The sequence below is a fragment of the Ochotona princeps genome, chromosome 27 (genome assembly GCF_030435755.1).
Source record: "Ochotona princeps isolate mOchPri1 chromosome 27, mOchPri1.hap1, whole genome shotgun sequence".
Lineage (NCBI taxonomy): Eukaryota > Metazoa > Chordata > Mammalia > Lagomorpha > Ochotonidae > Ochotona > Ochotona princeps.
Window position 1 is genome coordinate 15214688 of NC_080858.1, and position 13694 is coordinate 15228381.

At 40.9% G+C, this 13694-nt stretch overlaps 1 protein-coding gene across 1 annotated transcript in view; it reads right to left on the reverse strand.

The window, feature by feature from the left end:
* The window catches only part of DERA (deoxyribose-phosphate aldolase), a 70492-nt gene that overhangs the window by 20779 nt on the left and 36019 nt on the right, over positions 1-13694 (reverse strand). Inside the window, exon 6 of the mRNA XM_004592591.4 lies at positions 12715-12843. Coding sequence (XP_004592648.1) covers positions 12715-12843 — 129 coding nt within the window. The remainder of the gene's footprint in view (positions 1-12714; positions 12844-13694) is intronic.

Sequence of the window (13694 nt, forward strand, 5' to 3'; positions counted from 1 at the left end):
CCTTTAAACCTCTAAATGGTTAGCAAAAGTTCAGTTTGAACTCTGTAAGGCACAGATCCACATCCTTAGCTCCTCTGTTTCTTCTTTACTGAGTTATTCTCAGATTCTAGACCTTAAAAGTAGGTTCACAAATCCCATTAAAATTACCAAGTTTTCTAACATCTTGCATTAAGAAGCACATACATACAGATGATCATTATAAATTAGTGGGTCCCAACCTTGACTTTGGAAACTCCCAAGGTGTGTGTTTCTGCATTTATACAAAGATTTTCTTCAGTTCTTACAAAACTTAACATACACAATCCATCTGAATGTCTAAAAAACAAATGCAATGCAAAATCAAAGCCTATTAATAAAGTTGTTGTCCCTGAATGGTGAATTCATCTACAAACACGCTCTTGATTTGTAGTGGAGAGCATGCTGTTTAACAAGCTAAAGTGATTACTAATAAGCATCTAAGAACATGGCCAGTCTTTTGCTTCTTCTTATATCAGAAAATACCGGAGCTCCTCTTTTTCTCATTAGCTTCAATTCTCTTCTCCATGCATTAATAAAAGTTGAGAACCGTGTTCTTTGAGGGTAAGCATTTGCATAAGCAGTTAACAGGCTGGTTAAGGGGGCTGACACGATGGCTCAGCTGGCTAATCCTCTACCTGCAAGCACCAGCATCCTCTATGGGCACCGGTTCATGTCTCAGCTGGGAAAGTAGTGAAGGATGGCCCAAAGCCTCAGGACCCTCCACTCACATGAACAACCTGGAGGGGGGCTCCTGGCTCGTGATCAGCTCAGCCCTGGCCATTATGGCCATTTTGGGGGAGAACCCAAGGATGGAAGATCTTTCTGTCTCTCCTTCTCTCTGTAAATCTGCATTTCCAATAAAAACACATACATTCTTAAAAAGAAGAAGGAGGAGGAGGAAGCCAATGAAGACATCCATATGCCACATCAAAGCGCCTGCCCTGGCTCCTGACTCCAGCTTTCTGCTCAGGGGACCTGGGGCGTGAGCACTGATGCGTCACGTTGGCTTCATCATTCACTGGAGAGTCTTGCACTATGTTCCTGGCTCAGGGATGCAACTCCTCTGCTGTTTAGTCAAGGCTGGATGTGAGTTCTCCTATTTTCTATTTTTCTCCCTATACCTCTCTAATAAATAAATTAAAATGAAAATATTTTTAAGGACTCTAGGAATCATGAGGCGGCTATATTTATACATGCCACCAAAGAAAAGACCTGGTGGGGAATGAAGCTTCCAGGGAGTGCTTTCTCGTGTGTTTAGTGCAGAGGCTCCCCTTGCATTATGTAGGCTCTCTGGGGGGAATTCCAAATGCTTTTTATTTTGTCTCTAATTGTACTTGTCAACTTCATATTTGCTTGGAATGGTTCTTCAGTGGTCTTACTACTAAAATCTGCAAAGAGACGGCATGTTTCTTTGTTTACTATCTTGGCCACAGTAATCATTCTGTAGTGTATATCAAAACATCACATTGGGGCCTGGTGTGGTAGCCTAACAGCTAAAGTCCTCACCTTGCAATGCCAAAATCCTATGTGGGCATTGGTTCTAATCCCAGCGGTCCTGCTTCCCATCCCCCTCCCTGCTTGTGTCCTGGAAAAGTGGTAGAGGATGGCCTAAAGCCTTGGGACCCTGCACCCCATGTGAGGGACCTGGGAGAAGCTCCAGACTCCTGGCTTTGGATCAGCTCAGCTCCAGCCATTGTAGCCAATTGGGGAGTAAACTAGTGAATCAAAGATTTTCCTCTCTGTCTCTTCTCCCTGTATATCTGCCTTTCCAAAAATTACCAGCCATCTGCTCCCCTGGTCCGCTGCACACCTTGGTTCAGCTCCCAGGAGAGTCAAGGTCAGGGTCAGGGCTTCCTGCCTTCAGCTGAAGGGCCCTACCTGCCAGTTGTGTCACCTGTCGACAACGCCTACAGTGAAATCCACCCCCAAATATTGCCTGATGACTGCAAGATATCTAGAGGAAAGGGTGTCTTTGCCATGCTTATCCCCAGAGTCTGACACCCAGAGAACTCACATAAATCCCCGGCACTGAATGATTACAGGAACAAAGACCCATTCCTTGGGCAAAAAACATTCTGGAACCCAAAAAAAGGAAACCAAGATTGGTGAAATGGCATTAAGCTCCATGTCGCTAACCAGCTTCCTGCCCACTTCCTTTGTCATTTCTCCATTTCCTGCCCACCTCACATACACCAGCTGAGAGCCAAGGAGTCCCTCTCTCCAATGCCTTCTTCCACAGACGTGCCTAAAGCTACCATCTGCCTGCCATTTACCTGGTGTATTCTTCAGGCGACTCCACAGAGCATTAGCTGTGTTCTTGCAGTGCTAGGGAAAAATAACTTTCCCTCCGCCTCCTGCATTCCCAATAGCATAAATCATTTCTGCACCATGCTAGGACACAGCGTCAATTTTAAAGGTCAGAGGTTGTCATCCTTGTTTTTTCTCTCTCCATGTTCTCTTTGAATCCTCCAATGCCTTACAGTATCAGAACAGTGTCTGATAAATACACTTCCACAGAATACTTCTTGGATGAGTCACTTAAAGGAAAGAACCATCCCTAGGTATTTACAGTTGGAACTCAGGCTGGCCCAGAGACCACATAACCAAGGCATCTCTTGTTTGGACTAGAATGTGGGCTCTGTGTTAAAAATAATCAATCTGTAAAGTGAATAGCTATTAGAAAAACTGGCTGGCTCACTACAGACCTGGTTTTGCTAAAGGTAGTCTCCCCTCTCCAAATCTGAATTTGTTTCTTTAAATAATTTCCAAACTACAAGTACGAGAAGAGCGATTCCCTGTCTTCATTTCAGGAACCCTAAATTTAAAAGCATTTTCATGTCTGCCCATAGAGAAGCACCTGGAAAATTTCAAAAGGTGCTCTATAAAAAGCACGTATTTCTGGGCCCCATGCAAGGTCCGTTAAAATCAGAATCTCTGGCTGTAGGATTTTTTTTTTTTTTTTCAAATCTACTTCATATGCCTCCAGTCTCCACTGTGTGCAGGTGGGGTGGGACTTTGTTCTCGGCTGTGCTGGTGACTCTAGATACTTGTCCTCAGGCAAATGCCTTGTCAAGTTGGCCTTTTCTGGATCCCCTCTTTCCTCCCTGGTGAAACGGACAGCCTGAAAATAGAAGCTTCTTTTACGCTTCTGTTTTCTAAGCATTTACGACGTTCGTTCGAATGTTTATTTGCTGCCCTCCTGGCCTATTTGACAAGGCACAAGATATAGAGAAATGAAGGGGAATTTGTAAAGATGAGAAACAGCAGGCAAAAATTCTAACCGCAGAAGCATGTTTCTCATACACTTAACCAGTCCCAGGGAAGTCAAAAGTTATATACATAATCAGTGACGTTTATAGATTTTTCGTAGAATCATGTTAACATTTTTTTCTTGGGAAAAAAGTTCCATAATACATTCCACTCCCTCAGCTATGTTCTCTCATCATTCTAGCAGCGACTTTTTTTGTATATGCTTCGATTACAGCACTGACTACAGATCAGGTAGATGATTTCAATAACGCCCCCTCCCTCCTCAAGTCTCTTGAATCAAACAGCCTGCTGAGTGACTCAGCCACAGGGCTCCTCATTTCTTTATTCCTGGGATGGCAGCATGAACTTTGTCTTGCTTCAACCAATTTTTTTCTTCAGTTAACACATATATGCAAATTAAAAATATATATATATATGTATTTTCATTTACTCGGTATCTAACGTAAACCTGCAAACCTCCAAATATTTCTTTAAAGCAAATAAAGAAATATTCACCCATGCAGAAGAAGAGAGAACACAGGAGAGTCGCTCACTCCATTTTATAATATTACAGTGCATTGTGTAGTCTGGTGTCAGTATTTATTATCAGTCATTTAGTTTATGATAGAGAATAACTTTTGATTACTGATGCTTGTAGTATTACTCACCCTGTCTTGGACTGTTTGAAGATCTGTATTTTTATTACAAAGTCCAATAAAAATAAAGTGAAAAACCCATAGGTCCCAAAACTGATTCCTGGCTTGTGCTGTAAGTCACTCCTTTCCAATCTAAAAAGTATTTCCTTCTACTGTTAGTCTCTGTCTCTTGCTCATAAGCAAATTTATCTCCTAATGCCTCATTCTTTATTTTAGCCATTAATCTCCCATTGAGAACCTTACCCAATGCTTTTCGCAGATAGAAATATTTAATATCTACTAGATTTCCCCTCTCCACAAAACCATCCGACATAGCTAAGAGGGGAAAATCAATCTTGCGCACCTGAATCTAAGTTTGCTGGTGGGACTCCAAATACCTTTTGCTGATTTCCTCGTCTTTATAGCAAATAACAGATCCATGGAACAAGAAACCCATTTCTCCTTAGTAGGAAACAAATGGTGCCCCTTCCCTGAAAATAAAGATCCATCAAAATGCCAACTCCCAATAGCGCAGGCAGTAACCTTCTTCGTAAATGGGGTCACCGCAGATGTAATTAGTTAAGAGAAGGTCATACTGAGGCAGGCCATAATATTACTGGTTTTCTTATAAGCAAAGGAGAAGAAACACAAAGACATACACACATGAAATTGGTTATGTGACAACAAAGGCAGACAGCACAGTAATGCTTGTACAACCTGGGGAATGGCCAGCCTTGCCAGCAAATACCAGTAGAGGAGACAGGGAAGGCCTGTCCTCCACAGGTTGCAGAGGAATCACTGCCACGCTGACATGTTCACTTCACCGTTGCAGAGCCCTTTATTTTGCTTTCAACAAGGAATGAGGATGGTTAGGAATATACTTTCTGAGACTTCTGCTTGGGATCTGATTTTGAATTTAATCCAGGAATGGGACAGCAAGTTCACTTCCGATATGTAAGTGGCTTAATTTCCAAGGCCAGTTGAAGACACTGTACGTAGACTGACACTTTGAACATCCTCCAATTCTTTTTTTAAAATTGTTTATTGATTTGAGAGGCAGAGAGAAACAGAGCAGTCCCATCCACAGGTCCGCTCCCCGAAATGCCTGCAACAGCGGAGGCTGGACCAGTCCAAAGCCAAGAGAGGAACACGGCTCAGGATTCCTTTTCCATGCCTGGACCCCATTCACTTGAGCCTCTACGTGCTGCCACCCAGGATCAGTGTTAGCAGGAAGCTGTAGCCAGGAGCGGCAGCTGGGTGTCACATCCAGGCACTCCAGCACAAGATGCTGGCATTTCAATTGCAAGGCCAGTTCTGTGCCTCTAAACCCTTTATCTCATCCCAGTACATATCTGTATTATTTGGCTTTTGTCAGGGGAGAGCTTTGAATACCCACCCTCCTTTTCATAATTGAATGTTCTTCCTATGAAAACACACACACACACACACACACACACACACACACACATACACAAAGGCTGAAACACCACAGGGGTCTGGTGTACCATCTGGATCAATACTCCTTGCGTATACAAAGATTTGCAGCCTGTTGATTTGCAGCCTGGGAGAGAGGACTCAGTGTGACTTGTGACAATCTTTAGAAAAATAAATCACTGTCACTCTGCTTGATTCCTATTGAAACTTAAAAAACTTTTAGATGTTAATTAGCTATTAATCACCCTTTTTTTGTTAGTGTTTCAGTTCCCAGCAAGTTCCCCACTCTTTTTCCTCCTTCATTGTATCTTCCAAAGCTTTCGCTTGCACTTTCTCTGCTTCATCTCATTCTTATGTACTACTTTGATTTTACTGGGTTGGGTTTCGCATATTCCCTCCCTTGGCTCCAACTCTTTGCTTTTTTGATTTCCTGTACATTGCAAAATTCCAGCCAAGTTCGAAACTCATTTTGCATTCCTTCAAGGTCTGCTGTCCGCACACCCCGTATTTTTGTGTTCCTACTCTTCCCACAGATCTTCATCAGCAATTCAAACCTGATGACATTATGATTGCATCTTCAGTGCTTCTCCACTCCAACCTTATTTATCATGCCTGCATTATTTCCCAAGATAAAGTCTAGAATAACTTCAGAGCAGAGCTGGTTAGCTGCTGTGTATACGTGAACAGCCCACCGCTACAGAAAGATAAAGCCACTTTCCCTGATTCTGAGTGTGTGCGTTTGCGGAGCTGAAATCCCTCTGCAGTACACTGACCTGCGTTCCCCCTCTCTGTTCCGGGAGAGTATGTTTCCCTATCTTGCTTCCTATCACTCTGTTCCTGGATTGTTCCAGGGAAAGCATGCAGCTCTCGCTTCTTCTCAGATTATATTAAACTACGAAGGGCTCACTCCTTCCCCTCTTGCTTCATTGGTTACTTCTCTCACCACCACGTTTTCTTGAAAGGGAATGTCCACTTTAGCCAAAAAGCCGAAGTGAAAAGGCCTCCTGAGACCTCCTTTGCCTCTAGAATCTCCTCTGTGTCTTTTTACAAACCTTAAATGTGTTACACCACTGCCAGGAACTGCCCAAAAATTGCCTTAGAAATGCAATTCCCCTGTCAACGATATGAATCATCTATCTTTTTGCCCAATTAAAACAATAAGTTGGCTCTCTTATAGGACAAACTCGACAAGAATATGGCACATCAGGTAAGATGCATCTCAATGCTCAAATTCCATTTTGCCTCATTTATCTTGTCCTTATCTCTTATTTCTCTTCCTCTTTCATTCATGTATGTATTTGAAAATGTTTTCTTAGGCACTACTTGATACCAGGCATTATACTGATTAAGATGAACAAGGATAAGTAAGGTGCTGTCCTTGGCCTGAGGGAAGTTCAGTGGATTACAAATCATCCAAATCAGCAAAGGAGTTGATGGCAATGCCACGTGACAGGTGCTACTGGTGTTTACAAGGTCCTTCCAGGAGCAGCACAACAGTAGGACCAACTGATGAATTCTGCCTCCAGATGATCAAGGAGAGGTTTCACAGAATTTGGAAACTGTATTTTTATCTTTACAAACGGACAAGGGGATGGGAAAGGCTCTAACAAGGAGAGGAAATGATAACAGAGAAGGAAGTATCTGGAATAAATATCAACAATGGTGACACAGAGCAGCAGCATAAATGTCCTTTTAACCAACATTCCTGTTTTCTCACATAATAGTATCTATTGCATAGGGTTATTGAGAAGTCTAATTGTAAATGTGCAAGAGGCGCTTAAAACAACCCCTGGCACAAAGCAAATGCTCAGAGGACATGTTTATTTTATTGTTGTATTATAGAAAGCATTGTATATTTTTATACAGATTCAATTTTTTTTCTGGTTGGGTCTCTAGTTAAGAGCCATTTTATTTGGTTACATGTCTGAAAAGCTGATGTGGGTACCACACTTCCAGAGAGGGGACAGAAAGAAAAACACGGCTGGGCAGGGCCACACAAACACAATTAACTTGGCCACAGTCAGTAGAGTAGATTCTTTTTATATCTGGCTTATGGAAGACACAGGTAAAAGCCAATAAAACAAGTTCATATCTTGGATTCAGAGTAAGTCTGCTGATAGAGTAAGCTCTGGGATCAGTATAGAATAAACTCCAGTTCACTCTCATATAGCTTGTACAGCTACACCAAACGGTTTTGAAAAGTGACAATGTCAATTATGTAATAGTCTAGAAAAAATGCTGGATTACGCTTCCTTTCTTACCAAAGTTGGAAGAGGTGCAAAAACTACACTGATTTTTTAAAAAAAAAAATAGCTTGCCAAGGACTTCACTGATAGCTTCTAATGCATTCTCATACTTTACTCATTTGATTTGATAATCAGATTCAATCATTTACACAAAGTCATAAATGCACGAGGGAAAATAAGAGACCGGGCCTTCATAACTTTATCGCTGAGTTCCTTACCCTTTAAACATTTGAAAAATAACTACTCAAGATTAAACCAAAAGTAAGCTACTAATGCAAACATTGCAACTCTGCAGGTTAATCGGCTGTTTTTCCAAATCAGCATCCCAAATGGTTACCCAACTACCTCACTTCAGATCCTACTAGGATCCTAGCAGATCCTAGCAGATCCTGCTAGGAAGGCAGCTCAGACTAGCATCTGTTCAACTGATGTAGGAGACCAGGATGGAGCTTCCGAATGCTACCTTCAATCTGACCCAAACCTGGTTGTTATGGCCATTTGGAGCGTGAAAAGGCAGATGGTACACTTTTTCTGTGCCTTTCAAACGAATCTATATCTTCAAATAACTAACACCAGTTAACAGAGTTTTTACTAATAATGATATATGAGGGGCTTCAAAAGTTCATGGGTTTTGTTTTTTAATTCCGTTTTTACATAAATGTTTTGAAGCCTCCACATGTAAAACTCAACATACACAGATCTCCCCAACATTTATTCTCCAGACAATTGTTTTTGTTAATCTAAATGGCTGTCAAAATTACAAAATAACTTATTATGAATATATACTATAACTACTTTGCTTTGAGATTTTGATTCTAAATTAATGTGAAAATAAAGCAATGATGAATTTCAGATCTAACAGAGTAACTAATATCAGAATTGCCTTCCTGCCATAAATAACTGTAACACTGAGCAAAATATTTTTAGGCCCTGGAAAGTTGGCAGCTCAAGATATAGACCCTGAGATATTCACACATACAAATTTGTAGACAAGGAATCTAAATCAGCTATTCTAGAAGAATAGAAATTAAAATGAAAGTAAAAGATAAATTCACATGGTGCAAAAAAAATTGAAATCCATATGTGCATTTTTTAATAAGGCACCTTTTCCATGAACTTTTAAAAGACCTTTCACAAATACAATCAAACATAAAATACACCCTCAAAAGAAGAAAAAGTACGGACCTCAGAGAAATGAACAGCAAAGACAACAATCCTAAAATTACGTATACTATAACAAATCCCCAAAATACACAAAGGAATATGTAGACAAATCCACCATCATATTTCATCTTTACTCTCTCCAAAACAAAGAAAAGCAATAGACTAAAACAAGATCTGAATAACACTATCAAATAACTTGACCTCAAGGATATTTACACTAAGTTTAGGAAGTAGTCACTTTGAAGCATAAATCTATATCATGAACTGAACTATAAAGTTAGAGCACCAAAAGATTCTTACAATAAATATTCTCTAGGCATAATCGGATTTTAAATTATAAATTAACAAAGTTCAGAAAGAAATACTTTTTTGGAAAATAAGCATCCCAACCTAAATAACACTTCAGAACACATTCTGGCGGCCAGTGCGATGGCTAATGATCCACCTACAAGTGCTGGCATCCCATATGTTTGCCAGCTATTCCACTTCAGATTCAACTCTGCAGCTGTGATCTGGGAAAGTAATGCAGGATGGAGCAAAGCCTTGGGACCCTGCACCCTTATGGGAGACCTGCAAGAAGCTCCTGGCTCCTGACTTCAGATTGGCTCAGCTCCAGTCATTGCAGCCATTTGAGGAGTGAACCAATGGACAGAAGATCTTTCCCTCACTGTCCAACCTTCTCTGTGTAAATCTGCCTTTCAAAAAAATAAATACATCTGCATACACACACACACGGAAAGCATTCTAAACAACAAGAAAAATTATAATAGGAATTAGAAAATACCTTAAATGACACCTAATGAAAGAAAAGAAGCAAAAATATGACTCTGAATAAGTTAATAAAATTGGCAAAGCCCTAGCAAGACTTTCTCCAGGAAAAGGAGGTGGGAATAACCATAACAACAAGAAAGAAAACAATCAAATTACGAAGAAAACAATGAGATATGAGTAGAAATCACACAGATTTCATAATCAGAAGAGACTATCATAAGGAAATGCCAATAAATTCAGTAATTCAGTACAATGGAATAATTTTCAGCAAACTCCTTAAGATGCAGTGTTTTTTTTTTTTTTAATTTTCTATTTTAAAGGCAGCAGAGAGGAGAGACAGAGAGAGAAATCAGAGACCCACTGGTTCACTCCCCAAATGGCTGCAATGACCAGATCTGAGCTGGTCTGAAATTAGGAACCTAGAGCTTCTTCTGCAAATCCCATGTGGGTGTAGGACCCCAAGGAATTGAGTGGTCTGCTGCTTTTCCAGGTCATAAGCAAGGAGCTGGATCAGAAATAGAGCAACCAGGACACCAACTAGCATAGCTCCAATAACAAATGCTGGTGCAGCAGGTGAGGTATTATCCTGCTATGACATGGCGGTGGTCCAAAGATATTGTTGGTATTTACGTTGCACAAATGGGAGGAAAATCAGCAGAAATTTGTACCCACTATGTGATTGCATGAGGCTTTGAAATTGGCAAAGCTAAACAATCAAACTCAAATCAACAGCTGAACCAGTCACTAACACCTGGTAGTAGGTGACAAATGTGGAAATGATCGTAAAAGGGCACGCAAAATATTTCTAGGATGATGGAATTGTTCTATTTCTTAATCAGTACAGTGGTTCTAAGCATATAAAACTCTCAGAGCTCATTATGCTTTACACATAACAGCTTAATTTCACTGAATGCAAATTCACCACAATGAGGTTGACGTTTTTAAAATATTTACTTCTTACGCATTTTACATATACACGCACACACCCTTTCCATTGGTTGACTGGCTCCCCCAAAAGTCCACAACACCCAGGGCTTGACCAGGTCAAGCAGGTCAAAGCCAGAAGCCTGAGGCTAGCATTCAGACACTGTGATTTAAGCCACTGGCGTCCCATATTAGAATTCCAGTTCAAGTTCCAAATATTCCATTTCCAAGCCAGTCCTCTCTAATGTGCCTGGGAAGGCAAGAGACAATGGAACCAATGCTTGGTGACTGCCACCCAGGTAGAAACTTGGGTGGAGTTCCTGGCACAAGCACATTTTAGACTGGAGTACCTGGGTTTGAGTCTTGCTTCTATCTCTGAAACAGCTTCCTGATAATACACACCCTGGGCGGAAGTAGATGAAGACTTCAGTGCGTGGATATCTGGCACTCACACGAGAAAACCAGATGGAGCTCCTGGCTCCCTACCTTTGAGCCAGGTCAGCCTTTGCTGAGTGAACCACAAGATGGAAGATTTCCCTCTCTCTTTCTGTGTGTGTCTCTCTTTCTAATTCTGCCTTTCAAATAATGAAATAAAGCTTTTTCTTTAAACACCACTGACTAACTACTATTCAAAGTGTTCCATTCCTTAGTATGTCCTTAGGTTATCCAGAGATTGTGCTTTAAGTGAGACAAACAGAGCAGCTACTTTCTGGAAATAGCAGCCGTAATCTGAGCAGTAGCATCACTAATGCCTCAGTAGATCCAGGGAACTATCTATTAAGGCTGACAGGGTGCTGAGAAAGTACACAGGAGAGTAGAAACCTAGAGGGTGATGACAATGGATGGAGCAAAGTTAAGACCATAGAAGTCCAGGTATCTCCACCAAAATGTAAGTTCCTAGTAGGGCGCCTAGACATTCAGCATTAAATGGTAGGTAATCCAGTATGCTAAGTTATCTCAGAGGTTTTAATAAGATGATGGAGGGTACACAGAGTAGATAATGAATCAAGTCTGGAGAGAGGATGCTAATAGGGGTGGTATCCCTATGAAAGGTTGACCTATGTGCTGTATCTAAAGACCTAAGGGAACTATCTGAGCAAGAGACATTAGAGGCAGGGCACATAGCTTGACCTGAGACTCAAGAGAGTTGAGTGGTGTCCTCTGCAGGCAGCTGTAAGTAACTCTATATGGCTGGAGTACAGGAAGTGGATGGAAAATGAAATGGCAGAGCACAGGAAAGGTCCTAGGGAGGATTCAGGAATTTCTGCTTTATGAAAAAGTTGAAAGGAAGTCACAAAAGGATTTTAAGCAAACAGTGCCATAACAGAGTTAGAGTTTTAAATATTTGCTTGTTTTCATTTTATTTGAAGGCATAGAAACAGATTTGGTGTGTCCCCCAAATGCCTACGACGACTAGGATTGGGTCAAGCCACAGTTGGAAACCAGAGACACTATCCGAGTCTCCCTGGGGATGGCAGAATCCCAACAACCCGAGCGACCACCTGCTGCCTCCCAGGGTGTCCATTATCAGGAAGCTGGGATCAGGAGCGAAGCCAGAACTTGAACCTTAACATTCCCATTTGGGATATGGGCATCCCAAGCTGCACCTAAATCACCTCTCCCCGAATTAGCATTTTGAAAACACCAGTTTCACAACAGTGTAGAGAACAGATTGAGGGAGGACAAAAGTAAGGATAGGCAAGTTAGTTGAAGAAATCCACATGGAGGATGATGGGGGCTGGAATGGAAAGATACAGTGGGCACAGTAAAGAGATTCACTGGTCTGAATGGACAGGTTTATTCTTTGTGCAAATAAAGAAACATCAACCGACATTTCAAAGTACAAAAAACAATGGCGACACACTAATTCTTTAACTGACACAAGCAAAGGCAGGAACTATTCTCAGGTAATATGGACACATCTGAGGAAAAAAAAAATCAGGCTTAAATACACTGAATAAAAGAAGCTTAATAAGTCAGAGTTAAAGAAATTCATGTCTCACATAGGTTGATCAATAAATAACCAACACAAAAGGCAATTCACTAACAAGGGAGCCATCTACTGCCTTTAAAGGAAAATGCAGCAAGGAAATGACAAAAACATGGATGAAGGCCAAGAGTTTTTTGATCATGTCACATTGTGTAAATGACTCCATCTTACCCAACATTTCAAGTGGTGAGCACTTTTAATAACGACCAAATGTTTTCACTGACTTCTTTCTTCTGAAAACATCAATTCCATATAAAACAGCAACTGAATGCAAGACACTCACCTGCCATCATTGCTATCATACTGGCTTTATAGACATTAGTAAGAGATCCGAGTTCTCCTGTTGCTAAGATGGTTTTGAGATGAGCTTCCCCACAGGCCTTGCGAAACTGACGAATTTCATCATACAGGGCTAGGGAAGAAAATAATTGAGGCCGTTACAAAGCAGGCAAGTGATAACATAAGTTGGCAGCCGTTTAGAGCTCGTAGAACCCGTTTCATATTTGGGAAACATAAAACATTTGTCACTTTCTAAAAATCACCCCAATTTAATATCGCCTAGAGCACTCAGCTGCAGTTCACATCCTGTGACAAGGAATGCTACGCTTGCTACCATTGAATTGCTTAGCCCTGGCCTGAGGTCCAAAGTCAGTGAGCTTTTAAAATAGTATAATGACACACAAGTTATAAATAATTTCTACCTTTTCCAGATGATGGTTACTGATAAGGAAAAAAAAGTATTTATCCTACGTACAACATCATACCCAATTTTTAATCTAAAGAGTCCTATTAATTCTTCCCTCCACATGTCATGGGTTCTCTTGTCAGAATATAAAGTAGACCTCTACAGAGACCTTTGCTAATGATAAAGAAAACATAACAGCCTGTCCCACTCTCTGCCAGGGTGGATGTCAACATATCTAAGTGTTGAGCCTGGCCAAGTAGTGTTCCACGAATGTGCATGAAACCATCTATAGAAAGCTTCAGAAAGGCAGTTATGAATTATTTACCCCAAACTCAGAGCCACCACATAACAACCAGAAAGCATCTTCGCTTAAAATACATAGGAACGTCAAACATTTCATAGGAAAGTAGGATTAAAACCTAATTTTATTTTGTGCCAACTCTTGCAATCTGTACATAAATGGCATCCAGAAATTTCTTTGAAAATTTACATTATGGGCCCACCCTGGTAGCCTAGTGGTTAAAGTCCTTGACTTCCACGCGCCAGGATCCTATATTGGCACTGGTTCTAATCCCAAC